We start from the raw sequence: 26050 nt of genomic DNA, 5'->3' as shown, positions 1-26050 counted from the left end.
TGGTGGCGGTCCTGGTGGGGGGCAGGGGGGAATCTGACTCGGCGGGGGGGGGGGGGGGGCACAGCGGTAGCCAGGCTCGCGGTCGGGGGCCACTGATCGGCAGACCATCGTGACCTGGTGGGGACCTACCTTACTCCGTGCGGGCCCACTGTGCTGCTCCGCTCTTTCGGCGGCGCCAGCGCTGAAGTAGGCCCCCGCGCCCATGTGCGGACCCGCTTGCAGCCGCCATGCACATGAGCGGCCGCACGGTCTGGACAGCGAGAGCTGCGGAACGCATGCCGGGACCCTTCGAGGAAAAATTCCGGAGTGATTCTTGCCCGTTTTCTAGCAGGCGTGGGGTTTCTCCCAGAAGGGAGAATCCCGGCCAAAGCCTATCACTAACCTCCTCACAGTGCATAATATTCTCCGGTTCGAGGAACACTGACAGTATCTGTGGTGTCCTGACTGCTGCCTCAGGAAACTCACCACTTGAACCTTTCTGGGTTAGTTGGCTGAACATCAATGCTACATTAAAGCATTGAACTATCAGGAAAGCATAGATTAATATTACATTTCTAAAGGCTTCAGAAACTGGAATGAACTCTTGAAAAAGTTGCAGAAACTAGGGCATCCTAGACCATAATGTTAATAATTGTTCTGATTTTAACAGATCCTTATCAGATTCTTGGGCCCACAAGTAGCCGTCTTGCAAATCCAGGTATGTTGAATTTAACAGTAGTGAAAATCAGTTTTAACAGGAATGTCAAATGTATTACTCGATTTAATTATTCTTCTTTCACTCATCTTCCTTACTGCACTATCAACATTGATTGCCCCATCTTCCTCACACTGTGGAAATCCTTACCTCAAAGCCTTCTTCCTGCTATCAAGCTTTCATGATGTATTTTATTTTTCCAGTTAACCTTCATTAACTTCTGTATTATCCTCCACTATCGGCTTATGCACTCATCTTCATCTCTCAGTTTAAAAAAATAAATGTTTTGAGACATTGTGACATAAACCTGTCCTTTACTCCATTTCAGGAAGTGGGCAGATTCAGCTGTGGCAATTCCTGCTGGAGCTTCTGTCTGACAGCTCTAATGCCAACTGCATCACCTGGGAAGGGACGAATGGAGAGTTCAAAATGACGGACCCCGACGAGGTGGCAAGACGCTGGGGAGAGAGGAAGAGCAAGCCCAACATGAACTATGACAAGCTGAGCAGGGCCCTGCGTTACTACTATGACAAGAACATCATGACCAAAGTCCACGGCAAGCGCTATGCTTACAAATTCGACTTCCACGGGATTGCACAGGCTCTGCAGCCCCACCCCCCAGAGTCCTCCATGTACAAGTACCCAACAGATATCTCGTATATGAGTTCCTACCATGCGCACCAGCAAAAGGTAAATTTTGTGACTCCCCACCCTCCTGCTCTACCTGTGACAACCTCGAGTTTCTTTGCAGCTCCGGGTCCATACTGGAACTCTCCATCCGGTGGCATCTACCCAAATGCCAGACATCCAGCCACCCATATGCCATCTCACCTTGGAACGTACTATTGAACAATGCTCATGTTTTAAGACTTGGGTTACTGATCTGGGAATGGAACACTGGGTTAATAACTATGAACATTTAATTGGAAAAAAATCAAACAAAAGTGTAAACTCGAACCGTACAGGAATACTGAAGATGTGATAAGTCTCGAATACTGGAAGAGGTAAAACCGTCTGTTGACATATTGGAAATAAGCTTGATACGTGTCTCGTTGAAGACAATATAACTGGTTAACTGATTGAAGTTGAGTTATTAAAAGAGGAGTACTTTATGGAGAGCGTATGAACTGAAAGAAGATCTAAGGATCTAGTAAGTGGTCACTGTTGACAATCCGGAACAAAAACACAAGATTTTCTAAAGACGTGTTGCATGGAATAAGATATTGAGATTATGGAACTGAGGAAACAAATATCAATGCGGCAAGAGAAAACGAAACATGTCAGAAATTATGTAAATTTATAACCTACGAATGAGAGACTTGATGTGTAACACCTTGGATGTTCCTCAGCAGTTAAACTCTTGCTCTCTGAAATGAAATATTTATACCTTCTGGAATTTATTTGTTAACATGATTTATCATCCAAGTATATTGAAAAAAATTGTGGAAGATCTCTCCAAGACTTGGGAGATTTGGGCAATACTGCATGATTTGGTACAATGATTTCTTACTTTGCATGGCTTAAGCCAAGCATTTGGATTTGAGTATGTGCAGAAGGCTGCGTGATGGATTAGAAATTAAGCAATGGTTCTGAAATAGGAGAACGGGAGAATCTGGTGAAAAGAAATAAACTAGTGTCCTTTTTGCGTGCTTGTGCTTTTAAACGGGCATGCAAAAAGCAAGACTGTGTCAATTGGATAGAAAATGGGTTCTCCAAAAAGGCTCATAAACAACATAATCATTGTTATGGAGGGTGAAATAGAAGGAGGAAACAAAAGAGAGATCTGGAGCCAAAAACACTTCATCATCTAGTCAAAAAAAATACATCTCTTAACAAATTGGAAAACTGGGATTGTCTGGAATTATTTCATTTTGAAAAACCGGGATCTTGTGAATGTGCTGGATGTAAAACTGATCGGGACAGGAAACGTGGGAGGTTGCCACCATTTTTATTTATCCTGCACATTTGGGCTGGGACGAGTCCACCATCAAACCTGAGGAGATCTCAAATGCATTTTTTTTTTAAAAACCTAGGCGGTCGCCAGATGTGAAGAGTCGCGAACGCTGTGCGTTTGTAAGAAACAAGTATTCAAATCAAGGTTATTTTGCATTTTATATTGTAAACTTATTATGTAACTTATGCATTTATATATTCCTTTGTTTCTGACACTACGAGTTGACCTCGGCCAACCATGGACCCAAAACATAAAAATAAAAGCAAAAACAGAAAAAAAGCGAAAAAGGGAAAAAAAAATGATATGCGATTAAACATTATGGCCTTGATTTATAACTCTTTTTAACGAAATATGCTTTATGTTTACATATGAAACTCTTAGCACATAGGATGCAAATTATATATGTATTAAAATAAGCCTGGCTTTCATTTAAGAGTTTGTTTTTCCCATTGTTACTTGTACCTCAATCTTACCGCGATTTTCCGTTCATGGAAGTTCCGGAGAGGGGAGGGGGGATGCGGGTACAGGGGGAGGGGTCAGTTAAAGGGATGGCGACCCTAATTTGATCGAGGTAACTGTTTACTTTCCTGACTAATAGACGGAGACTCTCACCTTGTACGATGGGATATTATCCGAAACCAGATTAGAAAGGCTGAGTGGACGTTCTAAATAGAAATGGGTCATCGTGCAGGATTCTCCGTTTGGGAAACTATACTCGCCCGCCGGAGCTGAATCGTGTCTGGTTCGCGCTGCCACTAGGAGTGGCACCCAGAACCTATTCACTGCCCCGCCGTGTAAATATATGCACAGCGGGGATCACAAGGGATTCTGTCGTGAATCCCGCTATCAGGCTGCCATTTTGAGCAGGTGGCCTAATAGCAAGGTCCAGTGGCTGGCCCTCCTTCAACCCCATCCTCACCGCAATGCAAATCCTCCCCCCCCCCTGCTGACAAGTAGGGGCATGCTCCACTACCCCACCGTGGGAATTGCTAGGTCACCCCGCCCCTCAGTATGCATGCGTGAAGATGATTAGACTCCCTCACCAGACACTCCCACTGGAGACCCTCCACCAGATAACCCCCATAACAGAACCTCCCCCCCCCCCCCCACTGTAACCGAGACCCCCCCATCAGTCACCCTAGCCTGGAACCTAAAGAGCAGTCCAGGCAGAAACAGTGAAACAATCACTGCTTTTTCACTCACCTGTCCATTACGCCTGTTGTCTCAGGCAAATGTCCAGAAAGCAGCATCTGTAACTTCATAGAAAGTGTAAATCACATCACAAGGCTTTAAGCCCCCTCAGATCCTTTGATCTGCAAGGCTTCCATTCATTCCAAAGAGAAATAAGCATCCAGCTATGAATGACAGCTCAAAATTGACAGCATTAAAAGCAGTTCAGTGCTTTTTGGTGAGAAAAAGAGGAAGTGAAAGCACTTAACTCCAAGATATTTATAAACATTGCTGTTAGTTTCACAGCAGGCTACCTGAGATCCATTCAAGCATGAAGGGAAATGAAATTAAACAATCCAGACGTCTGGCTGTCTGGAAGCTGTAAATTACAGCAGTAAAAGCTTTTTCTCGTTAAGGACACATACCATAAATACTTAACTTCTTGGCCAATGCAATGTTCACCGCACCAGGACCATGCTTGCAAATACCGATGCAAGCCAGCATGAATCCAGGCTCAGAGAACCATAGAGATCTGGATAATACTATGTCCAGCCTATTAATAGGATGCAGATGGGGCCTTTTGACCCATTTACATCTTCCCGCTGGCGCGGGGCACAAACCTCAATGCCACCGCCAGCGGGAGACCGGAGCATTGGAAACGATTGGCAGCGATGCTGATCCCGCTTTTTCCCCGTCGCTGGATTCTCCGCTACTGGCAGGGGGAGAATCCAGATTATTTTTCAACAAAATTAATTTTATCATTACGAGAAGTGCCACATTAACCATTTAAGTGACATAAGGCCTTTTTAGTGGTAACTCATGACATACTTTCACAGTGGACTTTCTGAAAAGCTGATCAAAAACATACAGCTTATAAAAAGTAATTAGGATGCAACATACAAATAACAAGGAAAGAGAAATGAAGATTTATTTTTAGTTTGTTCAAGGACTGTGAGACAAGGCCAGCATTTATCGCCCATCCCTGAATGCCTTTGTGAGGATGGTAGTGAGGCTCCTTCTTCAACCACTGCAGCTCACATAGTTTAGGCACACCCACAGTGCCACGAGGGAAGGAGTCCCAGCATTTTGACCCAATGGGGTCAACAGAAGGGAGTGAGTTCTGAAGCCTCCAGAACCGAGGCCTCGTAGCGAAAGATCTTTCTAATTCTGATGAACAAGTGGAAAAGATTCGAAGCACTAAATTAATTATCTTTTAGAACTTACAGCCCATGTTTGGCTTTTGCTGCATTTTGTCACATAAATCTAGAGTAAAGGGCCATCTTGATTGGAGGCCAAAGAATAGGAAGCTTCCATCAGGGAATCTTACTCTGGAGTCAAGTCAGATCCTAACTTCACGCATATTTCACCTTTATGCAACCACTGTAGCGTCAGTGTGAAGCTTTGCGCTGTTGGCTATATTTATAGAGAAAATGCACCCTCATTTTCTTTGATTTGTTCTTTACTTGCAAGTAGAAGACACACAAAACTGCCAGCCCGGCTGCTAATTTGCTTTCTAAACAATATTTTTCCTGAAGAAACCGTTGGATTGACAACTCACCTCTGAAGTTGCATGCTCACACTCTTCAGAGAAGTCTAACAAAGGTAGAACATAAAGCTAGGAACGAGGAGCATAAAGTGTTTCGGTCAGCGAGAAACATTTGCGAAATCTCCACCACGTTTGTTTTTATAAATTTAGAGTACCCAATTATTTTATTCTCCAATTAAGGGGCAATTTAGCTTGGCCAATCCACCTACCCTGCACATCTTTTGGGTTGTGGGTGCGAAACTCAAGCCGACACAGGGAGAATGTGCAATCTCCACACGGACAGTGACCCAGGGCCGAGACTCGAACCCGGGTCCTCAGCGCCGCAGGCAGCAATGCTAACCACTGTGCCACCGTGCTGCCCTCCACCACATTCTTTTGTTTGTTGCGTTGACAGAAGCTGGTGTTATATGGCAGCTGCCTTGGTTCTACATATCCTGAAGGCACTGAATTGAAAAAAAATGCTTTCAAATGTTGGCTGCCATTGTTTCCCAAACAAAACCTGTTGTGTAGACAATGGTATATGTTACATTTTGAAGGCGCGCATCCTGAATTTAAGTAAACGACTAAACAGGACAATGAGACGTGCTGTGTCACAATCTGTCTCTTATTCCACTTCACTTTGCAGGAAATGGAGTATTTAGGATTTCATTTTCCAAAACAAATCTGCTCAGTTATGATAAAAATAATCTTTTTTGTGGAAGGATTGGCTGTTTTATTCCTACATTCACAGCACAGGTACAGGTTGTTCATGTCAACAAGTCGATGCCGATTTTTATGCACAGTATGAGCCCCTTCCCAGCACAATTTGTCTCATCCTATCTGCGTTACTCAATTACTCCATGTAATAGCCAGCTTCAAATTCTCTAACCACTCTCTGGATAACTGGATTTAAAGGCACAGTCATAAAATTAAAGTCTGAACAAGGGGACCTCATTTATTTGTCACGACAGGGTTCAGTGACCTTCAGGGTGAAATGAGGACAATAGTGATGAAAAGGTGAAAGAACAAGGTCATAATGATGATAGGACATTGGATCTTAGCTGAGGGTCACACAGGATGCCTCAGTTGTATTATCATCTGGCTCAGCTTGAGCAAGCATCCGAGAAAGAAAAGATGGAGCTGGAGATAAATTGGAGATGGGGATTTTGCCAGCTGCCAAATAAGATTATTTTGGCCTTTGCAATTGTTCAGTCAGAGGAAGTTCCGACTTAACTGCATCCTGATGTCTGAAATACAGAAGTAAATAAAAAGTCAAGGGATGGGGAAGAGCTAGAACTGGTGACACTCATCATTCATACAGAAACCGTCCCCATGTCGACAGATGGAATTACTGATACAAATTAAGAAAAAGCATGACACTGCATTAAAGGCACTAGATCAGTGCAAGTTGTAGTAGCTGAAGAAAAGAGATCAAAGGGAATGTCTTCTGGGTACTGTCATCTTTATAATGTTATTTATCATATTAGCAATTCCATTTTCAGATTGGTCAAACAGAGAATTTTCACCTGTCAACACCATTGGAAATGATCATAAAAGGCAGATCCCACTCCTGAGAAACAGCCAAACAAATGCTGACCCACTCCTGGGAAATGCCCATCTACAATTACTGGGGAACCCCATCACAACCTGACACACTCCTGGACAGCACGGTAGCATTGTGGATAGCGCAATTGCTTCACAGCTCCAGGGTCCCAGGTTCGATTCCGGCTTGGCTCACTGACTGTGTGGAGTCTGCACATCCTCCCCGTGTGTGCATGGGTTTCCTCCGGGTGCTCTGGTTTCCTCCCACAGTCCAAAGATGTGCAGGTTAGGTAGATTGGCCATGATAAATTGCCCCTAGTGTCCAAAATTGCCCTTAGTGTTGGGTGGGGTTACTGAGTTATGGGGATAGGGTGGAGGTATTGACCTTGGGTGGGGTGCACTTTCCAAGAGCTGGTGCAGACTCGATGGGCCGAATGGCCTCCTTCTGCACTGTAAATTATATAATAAAAATTAAAAAACTGACCCACTCCTGGGAAACCCCATCACAAACTCACCCACTCTTGGGGAACCCCATCACAACCTGACCCACTACTGGGAAACCCCATCACAAACTGACCCACTCCTGGGCAACCCCATCACAACCTGACCCACTCCTGGGAAACCTTATCACAAACTGACCCACTCCTGGGGAACTCCATCACAAACTGACCCACTCCTGGGGAACCCCATCACAACCTGACCCACTCCTGGGGAACCCCATCACAAACTGAGCCATTCCTGGGAAACCCCTTCACAAACTGACCCATTCCTGGGAAACCCCATCACAAACTGACGCACTCCTGGGAAACCACATCACAAACTGACCCACTCCTGGGGAACCCCATCACAAACTGACCCACTCCTGGGAAACCACATCACAAACTGACCCACTCCTGGGGAACCCCATCACAAACTGACCCACTCCTGGGAAACCCCATCACAAACAGACCCACTCCTGAGAAACCTCTTCACAAACTGACCCACTCCTGGGGAACCCCATCACAAACTGACCCACTCCTGGGAAACCCCATCACAAAAAGACCCACTCCTGAGAAACCTCTTCACAACCTGACCCACTCCTGGGGAACCCCTTCACAAACAGACCCACTCCTGAGAAACCTCTTCACAAACTGACCCACTCCTGGGGAACCCCATCACAAACTGACCCACTCCTGGGAAACCCCATCACAAAAAGACCCACTCCTGAGAAACCCCTTCACAAACTGACCCACTCCTGGGGAACCACTCCAGAAATGGACCCACTCCTGGGAAACCCCATCACAAACTGACCCACTCCTGGGGAACCCCATCATAAACTGACCCACTCCTGGGGAACCCCATCACAAACTGTGCCACTCCTGGGGAGCCCCATCACAAACTGACCCACTCTTGGGGAACCTCATCACAAACTGAGCCACTCCTGGGGAGCCCCATCACAAACTGACCCACTCTTGGGGAACCTCATCACAAACTGAGCCACTCCTGGGGAGCCCCATCACAAACTGACCACTCCTGGGGAGCCCCATCACAAACTGACCACTCCTGCGGGCCCATCACAACCTGACCCACTCATGGGGAACCTCATCACAAACTGACCCACTCCTGGGGAGCCCCAACATAAACTGACCAATTCCTGGGAAACCCCTTCACAAACTGACCCACTCCTGGGGAACCTCATCACAAACTGACCCACTCCTGGGGAGCCCCATAACAACCTGACCCATATCTGGGAAAAGTCCAACACAGCTGGGTAGATTGCTCAATATGGCTAGAGTGCTCATTCAAAGGGTCGGTGCAAAGTCGATGGGTCACATGGCCTTCTTCTTAAAAAAAAATAGGCGGCACGGTAGCACAGTAGCAGTAGCACACTGGTTAGTACAGTTACTTCATAGCTCCAGGGTCCCTTGTTCAATTCCCGGCTTGGGTCACTGTCTGTGCGGAGTCTGCGCGTTCTCCTCATGTCTGCGTGGGTTTCCTCCGGGTGCTCCGGTTTCCTCCCACAGTCCAAAGATGTGCCGGTTTGGTGGATTGGCCATGCTAAATTGCCCTTAGGTTAGGTGAGGTTACTGGGTTACAGGGGTGGGGTGGAGGTGTGGTCTTAAGTATGGTGTTCCGTCCAATAGCCAGTGTAGATTTGATGGGCCAAATGGTCTCCTTCTGCACTATAAATTCTATGGAATCTATAAGCTGCAGGTGGAATACTCCATTTGGACATTTGTCAATGTTTTTTTGCATCTTGTGTTGAGGTGATTGGAAGAATCCCTGCATATATTGTTTATAATATTAGCTACCTGAAGGAAAACAGTATTAACTTTAAAAATTATGTTGGATTGATATGTCGCTGAAATAATACACATAAAGGCAAACTGACCAGAAGGCAGACTCCATCATAAACCCTCCCTTGGGCCCCTTCATAACCCATTGCTTTTCCGAATATCCTGATCTGAAAATTTGGAAACTAATGCATGTCGGTAAAAGCTTATCACATGAATTGGCAATACTGCATGTTTTCTGCCTGCAGAATATTGATTAGATCCTAATATGTCAATGAATTATACAGTGAATCCCAGCATGAATTTATTGCTGAACTTTGGAATCCTTTTGCAGTGAAATAACCTAAATCCCAGGGACAACAACTTGCATTTATCTTTTTGTTAATTGATTTATGGGATGTGAGCATTGCTGGCACAGTCAGACCCAATTGTGCTTGAGCAAATGGTGGGGAGCTGCTTAATTCATGAACTGCTGCAGTCCTTGTGGTGTCTACGGTGCTGTTAGGGAGGGAGGTCAGGGCCTTTGACCCAATGACAGTGAAGGAACGTCGATATTTCCAAGTCAGGTTGTTGTGTGGCTTGATGCAGAACATACGATGTTGGTATTCCCATGGATCTGCTGCCCTCTAGGTGATAGAGGTTGCGGTTTGCAAGGTACTTTTGAAAGTTGCTGCATTGCATGTTGTAGATGTACACACCGCTGAAACTGTGCATCGATGGCGGAGAAAATGAATTTTAAAGTGATGGATTGTTTGCCAATCAAGCAGACTGTTTTGTTCTAAATGATGTTGAGCATCTTGAGTGTTGTTGTAGTTGCTCTCATCCAGGCAAGTGGAGAGTATTCCATCACATTCCTGACTTGTGTCATGGAGATGGTGGACAGGTTTTGGGAAGTCAGAAGGTGAGTTATTTGTGGTGATTGTGTATCAATGTAGATGCAATACAACTGAGCAAGCACTAGAGGGAGCATGGGAGAGCTATAAATACAGAGGGACAGGAAGTGAGGACACACTTCACAGAAGGGAGAACTTGGAGCAATACACACAGGCAGGCAGCATTTGAGGTAGCCGTAAGTTAAGCTCTGAAGACAGAATTAATTCACAATAAAGCATCTTCTCCAAAACAAAACATCTTCTCCAACTTTGAGACTACGAGCTTTATTAAGACACAAGGAACAACACATGGTACCAGCAGTGGCTTCAGACGCTTACTACAAGACAACTCAGCTGCAGACCCAGAAAGACCAAAATGGCAAGAAGAACTCCTACCGGGCATTGGACTTGGGAAGACCTCGTTTATTCGATGATGTGGGTTGGAACCCCACCTCAGCTGGACCTAACAGGTAATGAAAGTAATGTCTGGAAAAGAATTAAACAAGTGTTCGATATATATATCGTAGGTAATGATTTAGCAGCAGCCTCAGACGAAATGAAAATAGCACTGCTCATCGCAGGACATGAAGCTAAAAAAGTATATAATGGATTTAAATACTCAAAAGCTGAAGACAGCAACAACTTACAAATAATACTAAATAAATTTGAAGAGTACTGTATGAAATTTGAGCAGCACTGTATGCTCAGAGGCCAAACTGCACAGAGACTGAGTGATGCAAAACTCAGACAATCACTATCAGAGCAGAAAGGGTTCAGTCTAGAAATCGCGAGTGAAAAGTACAGATCAAAAGGAAGAAGTAACTTGGATTTTTCAAAGAGTCAAAACGCTGAGGTCCAGTTCAGATCAAAAGGAAACAGTAACTTGAACTTCTCACATAGACAAAACGCTGAAATCCAGTTGAGATCAAAAGGAAGAAGTAACTTGAATTTTTCACAAAGACAAAACGCTGAAATCCAGTCCAGATCGAAAGGAGAAGGTAAATTACACTTTTCAGGAAAAAAACGCTGAAATCCGCTGTAAAATGGCGTCGGAGCACATTTTAGACAAAGGACGAAAATCTGCGTCTGCACATGCGCAGGAAACAGAAGCCGCGCATGCGCAGTTACAGTCACCCGTTTTGCGTTCTGCGCATGCGCAGGCTGCGAATGCGCAGTTTAAAAAAGTTCTTGTTGCTGATCGTTATGCGCATGTGCATGCCGCGCATTCGCAGTCTAAAAAATTTTTGGTCACGGATCGTTATGCGCATGCGCAAGTTGCGCATGCGCAGTGGACACAAACCCACACAGTAAAGGAAGGCCGATTTGCACATGCACGATTGATTTCTACGCATGATGTCACGAGCGTCATGACGTCTGAGCATCCGGACCACGCCCACTTAAAAGGGAAATGCCTGAAAATTGAAAACAAGATACTTAAAGCTGTAAAACCAAATTTTCTTGCCTCAGAACACAGAAAAACACCTGAATTTAAACCAGCAGTTGAAAATAACTCTCACAACACCCTGGAAAAAACAGTCTGCACCACCCAAAGTGAAGAGAACAAAAAAAAAATCCGAAACTGAAAAAGATGATTTGTTTTTCGAACAATACTACTCAGACATGGCTGAGTTATTCGGATATGCAAAAAATGATGAAGACAACGATACCAAATCCGAAGCAAAAAAAGATGATTTGTTTTTCGAACAATACTACTCAGACATGGCTGAGTTATTCGGATATGCTGATCACAGCATCAGCGACACGGTCGCAAAGCTCAACACGAATCTACTCATGGTAGATGAATCCAACACCATTGTGCCATGGCAGATCGTTGATACATTGGATGACAGCAATACCCAAGACGAAGACGACGCCACACAGAGAGCACAGAAAGACTCCACAGAGAGAGTGATGAAAGACTCCACAAAGAGAGTGATGCGAGCCTCCATAGACAGCTCGTTAAAAGACTCCAAAATGGAAGCAAGCAAACACTCCCTGGTGAACACCATGCATGAACAAGACCATGAAGACCAACCCGCCGTTTCTGAGCAACCGCAAGCAGACTATGAAAGTCTACCAAGCTCACATAATCAAGAAGACGACAAAGTAAATCTACCCACTGCATGCGAAAACAGTGACGATGTCATCACACTCGATATACAGGAGGTTCAGGATCACAGCGAGACTGACAGTTCTCAGCTTGTCTGTACAGAAGCACAGAGAAGGGCCACCCAAGAGTCCAGAGAGACCATGTCAATAGAAATCATGAAGATTTTGACTCCAGAAGCGGAGCGCCAAGACCAACAAGAAAATGAAATCGTGAAGAACTTGACTCCAGAAGATGAGCACCAAGAAAGCAAGGAAGAGGAAGCAAATCCACCACAAATGACTGATGTCACCAGCATCAATGCAACATCAGATCATTCTCACCATTCTCTACATGAAACGTTCAATGTAACAGACACCAGAAAGGACACTCGTACCAATAACTGTGACAATGACTCAAATTATCCACACGGGACATTCATTAAGCACAACAAGAAAAACAAAAGCCACAAGAAGCACAGCAGAAATGAGAACAACAACAGCAAGAACAAAAGCAACATGAAGCACGATAAGAACAACAAAAATCGCACGAAGCATTGCAGGAACAAGAACAACAACAGCAACAACAAAAACTACAAGCACAATGACAAAATCTACAAGAAGAACAACAAAACCAACAAGAAGAATAACAAAGATAGCGACAACAACAAAGACAGAAACGACAAAAACAGCAACATGAATGACAACGAAAACAACAAAGACAGGAACGACAGAAACAACAGCAATAAAACAACGACTTGTACAAAATGGTACAACTCTGCACATGAAGGACAATGCCACAGCACACTGCAAAACAATGACAAGACTACAAACATGCCATGGGATGACAATGAATCGCACAAACTCACATCTGCTCCAGAACAAGCAAGCACACCAGCTTTCAAGGCAGATGACATACTAAATCGATACCACAAGCACAGAAAAAGGTCCATGTCAGTCAACATCAGTGGTTCGATTATGCAAACACCTCGGGATGACGTATTGGTTACTTAAAATAACAAGAACACCGACAACATTTACAACGGAGTTGCAATATCAATATCACCACATCAACAACGAAAAAGAAAAAAACTCAATGAACAAATTCATAGAGTTTGGACTCATCAAAGTTTTTATTACGATTGGACTCATAAATATAAATTGGCTTTGTCAAATATGCAATAGCACCATCACTTGTATAGGTACACATTTCGTAAGTAATCTAACTGTCTTGTACAATTTTCTTTAACGATGTACAGAAAATATGTAAAGGAAAAAGGGGGGATGTGGTGATTGTGTATCAGTGTAGATGCAATACAACTGAGCAAGCACTAGAGGGAGCACGGGAGAGCTATAAATATAGAGGGATGGGAAGTGAGGACACACTTCACGGAAGGGAAAACTGGTAGCAAGACACAAATACACAGGCAGGCAGCATTTTAGGTAGCTGTAGGTTAAGCTCTGAAGACAGAACAAATTCACAATAAAGCATCTTCTCCAACTTTGAGACTCCGAGCTTTATTAAGACACAAGAAACAACACATTATTCTTTGCAGAATTCCCAGCCTCTGACCTGCTCTTGTAGCCACAGTATTAAATGCCTAATCCAGTTCAGTTGTTGATCAATGGTAACCCCCAGGAGGATGAGAAAAGAATTATCCATGATTCCTGTTCTTAATCATCCTGCATTGTGTGTGCGTACACTTGCCTGTGTGTGTCTGTTGTGCGTTTATGTGTCTCTAAGTTTTTGTGTGTTTCTGTCTGTATGTTTCTATGTGTGTGTGCATGCGAGTATGCAAGTGAGTGTATATGTATGCAACTATTTGTGTGTATATGTGAGTTTGGGCGTGTATGTGTGTGTATAAATGCATGTGTATATGTGTACATATGAGTGTATGCTTGTGTATGCATGTGTATATGTGTGCATATGTGTGTGTACGTGGGTGTATGTACATGAGTGCATGCTTGTGTATGTGTGTGTATGCATATGTATATGTGTGCGTGTATGTGTGTGTATGCTTATGTATATGTATGCGTGTGTGTATACTTATGTATATGTGTGTGTTTAAGTGTATGCTTATGTTTATGTGTACATGTGTGAGTGTATGCTTCTGTATATATGTGCATGTGTGAGTGTCTGCTTATGTATATTTGTGTGTAAGTGTATGCGTGTGTGTGTAAGAGCAATAAGTGTATGCGCGTATATGTGTGTCCGTGTGACTGTATGCATGTGTATGTGTGCGTATGCATGTGTATGTAAGTGTATGTGTGTGTAAGTGTATGTGTGTGTAAGTGTATGTGTGTGTAAATGTGTATGTGTGTATTCATGTGTATATGTGTGTGTAAGTGTATGCGTATGTATATGTGTGTGTAAGTGTGCACATGTGTAAATGGGCGTGTGAGAGTATATTCATGTGTATATGTGTGTGATAGTGTACATGTGTGTACACGTGCGTGTGCATTTGCGTGTGTATATGTGTGTGTGAATGTACACGTGCATATGTGTGAGTGTGGGTGTCTATCTCAGTTAATGGAAAACAACGGCAGAGATCTGCAATGTACACTGTAGTCCTGGTCAGCTGTAGCTCAATGGGGGAAGTGCTGTCGCTCAGTCTGAAGGCCATGGGACTGGTCACACTCCAGAGAGTTGAGTACAGACCACTTTTCTGTACTGTGTTGTGGGAGGTGCTGTCTTTGAGTCGGATCTTAGTCCAAGGCCTGTCGGGTGGATACAAAATATTTTGAAGATTATGGAGGTTTTCCCCAGCGTCCTGGCTAATATTTATCCCCTAAGCTACATGACTAAGCAAAGAAAAATCATCTGGTCATTGTCACATTGCTGTTTGTGGGATCTTGCTGTGTGTAAATTGGTTGCTGCATTTCCTACAGCGCAACAGTGACCATACCTCAGGAGGTACCTTTTTAGCTGTTTAGCGTTGTCCCAGAATCGTGATAGGTGTTACAGAAATTCACGTTCCCCTTGTTGTAAAATAGTCTGTACACACCCTTCATCTCAGGTTGGCCAAGACAATGGTCATGGGCCCCTGAAATGCATGCAACTTCCATTATGGTCAACTGCACACCACATTCCCACTCGTCCCAGCGGAGAATACACATTGTGCTCATCACACTGCAAGATATTCCTTTTCTTAGGCCTGTATTTTCCGGCTGTGCTGTAATGGGACCCATCACGGGGGAATGCAATGGCCAATCCAAAGGTCTATTGACTTTCACCAGGACCGGACAATCCCGGCGGTGGGCGTGACCAGGAACTTCCGCCCCTACACTGTGACAGAAGGTTCTAGAGGTCTGGAAAATAAAGCAATTATCCATTTCCACAGTATTTGAGTATTTATTTGGAGATTCCAGTGATTTCAAGCACATTGTCAAGAAGATTTAGAATATCTTGTTAGCTAGTTAGGAACCTAAAGTGTCTCTGTAAATCAGTACATCAAGCCCAAAAATGATTGAGCTTGGAGAGTTCATAATCAATGTCTCCAATTGGTTTAGCACACTGGGCTAAATCGCTGGCTTTTAAAGCAGACCAAGGCAGGCCAGCAGCACGGTTCGATTCCCGTACCAGCCTCCCCGGACAGGCGCCGGAATGTGGCGACTAGGGGCTTTTCACAGTAACTTCATTTGAAGCCTACTTGTGACAATAAGCGATTTTCATTTTCATTTCAATTGTATCTACCCCATGCGCTGCCTATGTGGACTCCTTTTTCCCTCAAGAAAAATTGAAGAACAAAGAACAAATGAAAATCGCTTATTGTCACGAGTAGGCTTCAAATGAAGTTACTATGAAAAGCCCCTAGTTGCCACATTTCGGCACCTGTTCGGGGAGGCTGGTACGGGAATTGAACCATGCTGCTGGTCTGCCTTGGTCTGCTTTCAAAGCCAGTGATTTAGCCCTGTGCTAAACCAGCCCCTGAGTGAGCGATGGTGGTATAATGGTGAGCGTAGCTGCCTTCCAAGCAGTTGACCTGGGTTCGATTCCCGACCATTGCAGTGCCGAAAAATTACAGACTAGAATAATATTCCACAAACCTCAGGCTGGGATTTTCCAGGGCCCTTGCTATGGGTTTTCCAACAATAAAGACGGCTTGCCATTGGCCGTCGGTGGGATCTTCCAGTCTCAGTGACGTCAATGGCCATTTGCGTTGCTTACCGGCCACAATGCCAGAGACCAGACGATCCCGCTGGCAGGCCAAAAATTCTGGCTTTAATTTCCATGCCTTCCGAGGATCCATTGAAGGAAAATCTGTTGAACCTTTTAAATTAATGTGACCTTCCTCGGCACTCACTGTCACCTCCCCATTGGGAGATTATGGAGGGATGCTTTACCAAGTACCAATCATGTGGGCATTAGTGAGAAGGAATAGAAGGGCGTTGAACATGATTGAGCTGGAGTCAACAAGAGTGAGGAAATTGAACTTACAATAGATGCCATAAGAGAGGAGAATCTTTATTACTGTCTGTAGATTTACAACATACCACATTGATTAAGAATCTGATCAACCTGTCCACGCGAACAAACAAAATGTATAAAGAGTTGGTCCACACGGTCAAAGAAACTGAGCCAAAAGCCACTGGTTATTGGGGAATGGTTTGCGTTTTATGAGAGAAGGCAAATAGCTATTGAAAACATTTTTCAGTTTTTGGTGCTGGCAGTGAGGAAACTGCCCAGAGCACGTGACAATCTTACAGATTTTGAGCTGTCATTTTGACATCCAGACATTAGCGAGGAAGAATTAATGATGGGTTGGCCATACTTGGATTGTAACTGTCGAGGTTCCAATTTATTGTAACGTGATCAACAACCTGAACCTTTAACGCAATCAAATCATCCCAAAATGTTTCTCATATTTCATCAGACACAAGTTAACACCTTTCCATACAAACCGATATGGTAGGTGGGGTAGGTTTTATGGGGCGAGTGAAAGCAGAGAGAGGTAGAGAGGCAGAAAGGTTTCAGAAGGGAGTTCCAATGCTTGGGGTCTAATAGCTGCTGATGAAAATCAGGAATGTGCTAGGCACCAGTATTGGAGATATCATGTAGGATTATAGAGCCAGAGGAGGTTACAGACATCGGGAGGGCGAAAGATCTCAGAGGTATTTGAACACAAGGTGAATTTTAAAAGTGAGGCATTGTCAGACTGGTGGTTGGTCAGTGATCAGAGAGGCGATAATTTAATGCGATTTGCTACAGCGTTTTGGATAAGCTGAAATTTATGGGGTGTGAGGTATGGGGAACATTCCATGTTTTAGTCCTACTCATGTCTACTCCGTTCTTTCTCCGTTACATTGGTGACTGTTTCTGGGTCGCTTCATGCTCTCGGCTGGACCTGGAAACATTTATCGTTCTTCCAATTTCCACTCCTCTCTCACCTTCACGTGGTCTATCCTCTAACACTTGTCATCCCTTCCTTGACCTCTCTATCTCCATTTCTTGTGCTAGACTGACCACCAATATTCATTACACACCCACTGACTCCCTCAACATCCTTTAAAAAGTACCTGGATGAGTACTTGGTATGCCATGACATCCAAAGCTATGGGTCAAATGCTGGCTAGTAGGATTAGGTGGGCAGGTCAGGGCCTTTCGCCGGTGCCGACTCGATGGGCCGAAGGGCCTTTTCTGCACTGTAGTATGCTGTGATTCTGAACAACCTCGGCTACAGCTCCACACATCCCATTTTCTGTAAGGACTCCATCCCATTCTCGCAGTTTCTCCACCCCTATTGCATCTGTTTCAATGAAACTAGCTTCCAAAACAGAGTTTCTGACATGTCTTCCTTCTTCCTGAACCAAAAGATGCCGCCTCCCCCGCCCACTGTTGTTGACAGGGTGCTTAACCATCTCCAACCATCTCCCGCACCTCTGCCCTCACCCTTTCCCCCCCTCCTAGAACCATGGTAGGATTCCCCTTGTCCTCACTTTTCACCTCATCAGCCTCTACATTCAAAGGATTATCCCCCAACATTTCTGCCAATTCTAGCATGATGCCATCACTAAACACATCTCGTCCCCACAATCTTCCTGTCAGCATGCCGCAGAAACCACTTGCTCTGCAACAGCCTTGTCCAATCCTCCATCACTCCGTACACTGCGCTTCCTTCCCCTGGCACCTTCTCTTGCAATCGCAGAAGGTGTAACACCTCTCCATTTACCTCACCAACAGACCGCAATCTGTCAGGATAGGTAACAACACCTCCTCCACAATAGTCCTCAACAGCGGGGTCCGTAAGGATGTGTGCTGAGTCCTCTACTGTACTCCCGATACACACGACTGTGTGGCAAGATTTAACCCCAATTCTATAGATCCATCGCATTTACAGTGCATAATGTTATGGGCCAGGGTTTAGAGAACACCAAAGTATATCATGGAGTTCACCTGACCCACAACTGTTAATAGATTTTAGTTATGGGGAGCACAAGGGCCCACTTTACAGGTGTGAGGCAACAGAGATCTAAAGTATTTTTAAAACAAAACAACGTTTATTCTATAAATCCAGTTAACATTTTATAAACCCACAGTAAATATCTTACCAACTACCAACACTGATGAACCCCAAAAGATACAGTACTCTATAGGTAACCCTTAGTAACTTTCCTAACAACATCCATAAGCTAAAACACTTTTTAACCAAAGACAGTAGCTGGAATCCTCCCTTCTGGGGACTAAGTCCCCATGCCGGCGTGAAAACCTGCGCCAATGGCTCCGACGTCAACGCCCCCCCCCCCCCAAGGTGAGGAATTCTCACCTTTCTAGGGGGCTAGGTTCACGCCGGAGGGGTTGGCACCGCTCCAGCCAGAGCCGAAGGGATGGTGCGAGTTTGCACATGCACGGAACAGCCGGCGTGATTCTGCGCATGCGCAGAGCGGCCGGCGTATTCACATGCTCAGAGGTTCTCTTCTCCGAGCCGGCCCCTGGGCAATATACCGGAGCCCTACAGGGGCCCTGCCCGGAAGGAAGAAGTGCCCCCATGGAACAAGCCCGCCCGCAGACCAGGCCACCGTGGGGGCCCTCCACGGGGTCAGATCCCCCCTTACCCCCCCCCCCCCCCCAGGGCTGCCCACGCACACTCACCTGGCACCTCTGCTGCCTCAGGAAGGCAGAAAGCATTGTCAGAGACCCCACCTACCCAGGCTTTGCCATCTTCCAGACCCTTCCATCAGGTAGAAGATACAGAAGTCAATTGACCCGTACATCCGGACATAGGAACAGTTTCTTCCCCACAGCTACTAGACTCCTCAATGACTCTCCTTCAGACTGATCTGTTCCCTTTAAGAATACTATTCACAACACGCTATTCTGCTCCTGCTCATGTCATATTTGCTTTGTTTATGACCCCTGTTCCACACTATAACAAATCACTATTTGTTGGTGTACTATTTGTCAATGTACTGTGTCGATTATTCTTTTTGTCTATGTACGTACTGTGTACATTCCCTTGGCCACAGAAAAATATTTTTCACTGTACTTCGGTACATGTGACAATAAATCAATCAATCAATCAATCTGTGACATCACCTACTACCGCACACCTGTGACATCACCTTCTATCAGAGCAGATGTGCCCCACTGGTGTTGTCGACACTCACGCGAATGTTCCTGAGCAGAGAGAGCTAAGAACTCCTGAGTCATCCCAGCCAGCTGTGCTGAGACCAGTTTCTCTCCCGGGGAGACGGTGTCTGCTGAATTATCACTGCCGACAACATGATGACTTCAGAGGCTGTTGAACCTATGGGAGGATTAAGAAGGTCCAGGAGTACTTGAAAGTCCCCGGGCCAACTGACGCTTTGATAAACTCTCTCTTCCCTGATGTCTTTTGCATGTATATAGAACCTGTACATAGTTATTGTGTAAAATGAAAGAAGGGACTTAAGGGGGGAGGACTGCGGTAGGGTGGCCCCTTTAAGGAGGATGGCCGAGCGGCCCATGACACTGGGAGTGTGAGAACCCTGGTCAATAGTGAGTTAGGGCGGGGCCCTAGGAGCAGGGGCCCAGGCAGTGTGGACACCGGGGCCTGAGAGATAAGACCCATCATATTGTGTTCTGTACCTGAGTATATACCAGCCTTTCTCTTTCATTAATAAACATCTTTGTTGCTACTGGAAGCCTCCAGAACATTGTCTCGAGACACCAAAATGTCTATCGTTTTTGAAATTAGAGACCAATGTTTTTCTCTGAAATAAAGAGCTGCAGTGGTATTTTCTTTCCCCTTCGCTATGTAAACAACATTTATTGAGATTCGTGCATAGACTGGAAATATTTGAGGTTAGCCACAGTAAGTGGGGCTGGGAGAGAATTCTCCTCACACAAAAACATTAATACCCGGGCCTCGGAGGATGCAACAATGCCAACCACAGTCCATATGCAAAAAGTGCTTCTGAGCAGAGGGGAGGGGAGGAGGAAGGGTATGCGCATGGAGCTCTCCCTCTTGATAAATGAATCAAGGAGAGGTGTTGATGGCTACTGTGGTAATGTCTTTGTGTCTGGCTGCATCTGACAGCAGAAAGTAGCATGTGGGGGAAATGGAAGGCTGAGTTAACATTGTGGTGTCATTACTCCAACCTTCAAACATCTCCTTAAAATATCGGTGGTGTAATTGTTTTTTTGTGTGCTGGAGCCAAATGATTGACGGAGAATTGGCAGTTCATTTTACTGACTGGTTATCTATTACACTAATGTCAGTGTGTGCCGTTGGACAATGATTTGCCTATTAAAATGGGCCGAACTTCACCTTTCAGGAGAAAACTTTGCAGGCCCAGTGATAAGCCCCTTTTCAAAATGGCACCCGGACCAGGGTGCCAGCTGCAGTAAGGCCACTGACTCCATATTGAGGCTGTTACAGCCCCACTAACACTGGGCTGGGGGCATTAGTATCGACCCCTGCCAGCCATTTTTCTTCCACTTGCTGCTCAGTGACTGATTCTATAGTGTCTCTATAGGGCAGCACGGTAGCATTGTGGATAGCACAATTGCTTCACAGCTCCAGGGTCCCAGGTTCGATTCCGGTTTGGGTCACTGTCTGTGCGGAGTCTGCACATCCTCCCCGTGTGTGCGTGGGTTTCCTCCAGGAGCTCCGGTTTCCTCCCACAGTCCAATGATGTGCAGGTTAGGTGGATTGGCCATGATAAAGTGCCCTTAGTGTCTAAAATTGCCATCAGTGTTGGGTGGGGTTACTGGGTTATGGGGATTGGGTGGAGGTGTTGACCTTGGGTAGGGTGCTCTTTCTAAGAGCCTGTGCAGACACGATGGGCCGAATGACCTCCTTCTGCATTGTAAATTCTATGATAAAAAGGTCTCTCTCAGCCTCGAGACCTCCTAGATCCCCTTACAGCCAAAGTTTGAAGTGTGGTCATTGTTGCAATGTAGGAAACACAGCCTCTAATTTGTGCACAGCCAGCTCCCACAAACATCAGTGTGGTAATGATCAGCGAATTTATTACAATGATATAGCATGGGGTGTACATCGTGGCCCTGGACATATCAGTGTAAGTTGTTGCTGTGTAACTTTGTTTTATTCTCATTTTAACAGCCATTTTAATGTTCATTTGAAACAACTTTGTTTTTTGCTGACAGAAATGTCTTTAAGTCCCAGCAGCCACTCTTCCTATGTTCTTTGGCGTGTCAATGTTTTAGGAACAGCATCTGCAGGGGAAGGGGATCAAGGACACCATTGTGCCACTAGTCTCCTCAAATATGTTCACTGGGATCAGGGTCCAAGGATAGGGAAACATTTGTCTTCTTTCTGTACAGTAAAATGTAAAGTTTGATTTGTTGCTTGACCTGCTCCCTGGCCCCAATTATGGCACTGGTAATACGCGGTATTGTCCAAGAGCATGTGCATTATCCCCATACAATGCCCCCAGCCACTGTTGAGATTTAGCAATATCCATCACCATTATATCCAGCCTTAAATATTTCCACTCAGTGGATTGTTCTCAAAATACACAATTTATATGAGCAAGCTGGGAAAGTGCTTTTACCAAGCAATCTTAAATGACCAGAATTTGCAGTCTGCGAATGTGCCTTGTAGGCAATATATCCATCAATGGTCTGGAAGCTGTAACTTTGACATTTTCCCATTGACAGGTTTGAAGGCAGGGCGGGGGGGGGGGGGGGGGGGGGGGGAGCACATTAAATGCAATGGGCAGTTTAAGCTTGCCCGCCAGCTACCCACCAACTCTTCCCCAAAACAATGATACCAGCTTGGGGGGGGGGGGGGGGGGGGGGTGGAATAGGGGGTTGTGGTGTGGGGGGGTTGGAATGGAGGGGTGGGGGGAAATTAGGCAACCTGCCTTCCATTGAACCAATTGAGAAAATAGACAATTAATTCCCAATTCAAGGCCTCATCCTGTCACTGCCAGCCACAATTTAATCAGCGACAGAAAAGACCCAAGCCAGGAGGCCACCTGGCAGGTTTCACTGCTGGTGGGCTGGTGATGGGCAGTGAGGGGAGGGGGGGGGGGGGGGGGGGGGGGCTGTCCTCCACCTTGCCCACTTCCACTCTCTGCTACCCTATTCCATCCACGCTTAACTCTCTCCAGGGATCCAATGATGGTCCCTGGTTAAGATCCCTGTGTAATACTGGCAGTGACCACCCCTTCCAGTGGCACTGTTAACACTGAAGACCTGCCAGCCTCTGATTGGTCTCTGGAATGGTACTTACTGGCCCTGAGGAGCTTAGCTCCCGCCTCTAATTGGCTAATTCTTATGGAGACCAGTCCAATCCTGGAGGGTTGCCAAATATAACTGACATCTATTTAACTGTGTCTCATGTCAAGGCTTCAGTTACCTTCTGAATGACTGAAAGGGGCTGCCCAGGAGATATTTGAAGCTGTGATGCCCTGTGCATCATCCTCTCTGCAAGATAACCAAATCAGGGCTTTGTGTATTGGGTCCAGAACTCTGGGGCCAGCAGATGGACTACAATAATTCCCCAGTCCTGTATCTTCCTGTAGTCTTGTCTCACAATGTCCTCTTCTTGACTTAGGAAGGTACTTGAGGGATAGGATTTAGAGTATTCACTCATGGTAGGCTCCTCACTGTTCGAGTATGTCCAAGCTGGAAATAATTTCATCGCTTTCCATGGCTTCTCTCACGACTGAAAGGTTTGTTGTGGGTGGGATTCCACTGAACTGGCAGTTGGTATTTGGGGGGGGCGGGGGGGAGGGGATTTCCTTCAACTGCGCCACTTCTGACCATCCCCTGGACACATCAGATGTTACACACTTGACGTAGATGGTCCTCGAAACATAGTGAACCGAATTTCAGTGCTTGCCTCAAAGCAGGCCGCAGACCAGTGCATCCTAGTGGAGAGAGAGATAGTCCGCTATGCAGAATCTGGAAGGACCTTTTGAGGGTGTCCTTGAGGTGTTTGCACTGACCACCTTGCTGTTATTTTGAGCAGCGGCGAGCCAGGCTGCTACGAGCGAAGGCGTGGACACAGCAGGCAGACTCGACAGTGCCTTTTGACTCACGTGGCAGATTTCAGTCAGAATCACCTTCCTGAGCCCAGCCTCAGGCCCCTCAGAGCTCCCCCTTCACATCAGATGAGCCGACTAATCACTGATCACTGTTAGTTATGACTACTTGGACACAATGGCTGACTGGAGTGTGCCCCCCCCCCCCCAGCCCCTGCCCCCCTCACCCCGCCCAGCTGCCTTTCCACTTTCATGCCCTAAACTGCATGAAAGATAGATAGCCAGTAACAATTGCTCAGATTCAATTCGTAGAATTATCAGTACTGGAGAAGGCCATTCAGCCCATCATTCCTGTCCTGGGACTTTGAAAGGTCTACTGAATCCTATTCCTCTGCTCTTCCTCCCATGCCCTGCACATTTTTTTCCCTTTTCAAGCATACACATTTGATTGCCTTCTGACAGTTTCTATTGTTGTGTTATGTAATTTGGAATAACACAAGCTGCCACTTGATGCAGTTTTGAGTAAAAAAATGCTCCAGACTTTGAAGTGAGTTCAATGTGTTTATTTGAACTCTTTGCACAGTTCTCAGTGAGTTTGACTCTCTGCTAATCTAAATGTAGTAACTCAGTCTAACTGAACCAGCCTTGCTCTAAGCCACGAGCTGGGGTGTGATGCTGAGGATACACCCTGTCTCACTCTGTAAATGCTGGTCTGTGGAAAGAGGCGGGGTGTGAGTGTCTCATCCCTTCTATAGTGACGTACCAACCCTGAGTGTCCTGACTGCTCATTGGCCGTGTCCTATTCGATGTGTTCATTAACTGCATGTTTGTATATCATGACAACTATTAAATCTTCTTTCACTGTCCTCTGAAGCAGTGCTTTCCACATCATAACAACTTGCTGCCAAAGACAACACGTCTCCAAATTGTCCGTCCCTCTGGGTGCCGGCCACCCTGCCAGTGGAAACAATCTCTCGCCGTGAAATCTGCCCAAACCTTTCATCATTCTCTCATTGCTACTCTTTAAAATCTTGCGGATCTCTCACACCACCACAGTCCTTTAACTCCTTTCTCCCTTAGCTCTGCAGCTGCATTATTCTGCATGCGTCTTTCAAAGCCAGGACAAACGCATTTGCTTTCATTCTCCCTCTTGGTTAACAGTTATGAAGGCATTTTGGGGTCAAAGAAATTCTCAGGGCAGCCTCATGAATAGCTTTTTAGTAATCAGAACAATATGAAGTCCACTGTTTGCTGGACAATCCAGTACTCCACGTAAAGTTAACTGCAAAGGGTTTTGTTATTTAATCGGGTCGGTGTGCCAGGGCTGATGTTGCAGACTGATACTGCCATCTACTGGAGGTAGCCCATTCATGCAGCCCACATGGGATTTTTTAATTGTTAATTTGGTGTTTCTTTTAACCAGCAGCTGCTACCAGGGATTTAGATGTGGGGTTAATAGTTTTTGTGGACCGTGGAGTAGTCCACACCAAGTAGTTTAAACGAAACAAAGTTTAAATTTGATGAACTGCCCCGACCCCTTAATGGGTGGTACGGGGCAGTGCTATATGGATGTGCCGCATCCCATTGGCCTTCAGAAAACCAGAGTGCTCCTCACTCGTAAAGTTGTCCATAACGAGCACATCGGGAATGGCATGCGTGCTGAAGGACAAGCGCAGCTTCTCGATTGTTGCTCTGGAGGCTGGCGCCGCCATCTTGTGGACCTCCAGCCATTTGGAATGGGCGTCGAACAGCAGGAAGAACATGAAGCCCGGAAATGGGCTGCCGAACTCGGCATGCGACCGTGTCCATGGCCTCACCGGCCATTCCCAGGGGTGGAGGGGGGAGCGTCCAGTGCTCCTGACACGCTGCATTGTTGTGTCATACGTTCAATGCCCGCATCCAAACTTAGCTGCGTGCTAACTCCCGGGTGCCCGTTGTAGAGGTCTTTCAAAATCAAATCCTGGCCCCATTCTGGGATGACAAGGCGTGTACCCGACAGCGGGACACCATCCTCCATTTGGGTCCACTCACCGATCCTAGACGCAGTGCCGGCAATGAAGCCATAAACTTTAGAGTGGTGACAACTTTGTCTTCCCTGGGGGGAGATGGAGGGCTAGTCAGCAAGGGCAGTCGGTTCAATGTATCAGTGTTTGCTATCTAAGTGCCCAGACGATGTTCAATCGAATAATCGTAGGCGGCCAACAAAAGGGCCCACCGCTGGACCCAAGCAGAAGCGATGGGTGACATTTATTTGGCTCCTTGAAAAGACTGAATAACGGTTTGTTGTCCATGATGGTGGTGAACTGGCAGCCGTTTACCTATTGGTGGAATTTCTTCACCGCGATAACCACTGCCAGATTTTCTTTTTTGATATGCGCGTGCTTCTGCTCGGCTGTGGCCAAAGTCCAGGAGGCGAAAGTGATTGGTCGATCCCTGCCGTCTGCGATCCGATGGGACAGAATGGCCCCAATGCCGTACGGCAATTGGTCACACGTGACAATG

The 26050-nt window shown here is 45.8% G+C and overlaps 1 protein-coding gene and 1 non-coding gene across 6 annotated transcripts in view; both read left to right on the top strand.

The window, feature by feature from the left end:
• erg (ETS transcription factor ERG) overlaps positions 1 to 3081 on the top strand; it is a 311232-nt gene extending 308151 nt beyond the window's left edge. For all 5 annotated transcript variants that reach the window (XM_038801502.1, XM_038801499.1, XM_038801501.1 and 2 more), the window contains 2 exons: positions 650 to 697; positions 1023 to 3081. In XM_038801502.1, the coding sequence (XP_038657430.1) occupies positions 650 to 697; positions 1023 to 1543 (569 nt within the window). In that variant the 3' untranslated portion in view covers positions 1544 to 3081. The remainder of the gene's footprint in view (positions 1 to 649; positions 698 to 1022) is intronic.
• A 12970-nt stretch (positions 3082 to 16051) lies between these two features.
• On the top strand, positions 16052 to 16123 carry trnag-ucc. The gene has a single exon. It is a non-coding gene; the product is annotated as a tRNA-Gly (tRNA).
• The last annotated feature ends 9927 nt before the right edge of the window (positions 16124 to 26050 follow it).

This window comes from Scyliorhinus canicula, chromosome 7 (genome assembly GCF_902713615.1).
Source record: "Scyliorhinus canicula chromosome 7, sScyCan1.1, whole genome shotgun sequence".
In the NCBI taxonomy this organism is placed as follows: Eukaryota; Metazoa; Chordata; class Chondrichthyes; order Carcharhiniformes; family Scyliorhinidae; genus Scyliorhinus; species Scyliorhinus canicula.
Note: the sequence above shows the minus strand (reverse complement) of the source record. Positions and strands in the feature narration are given on the sequence as shown.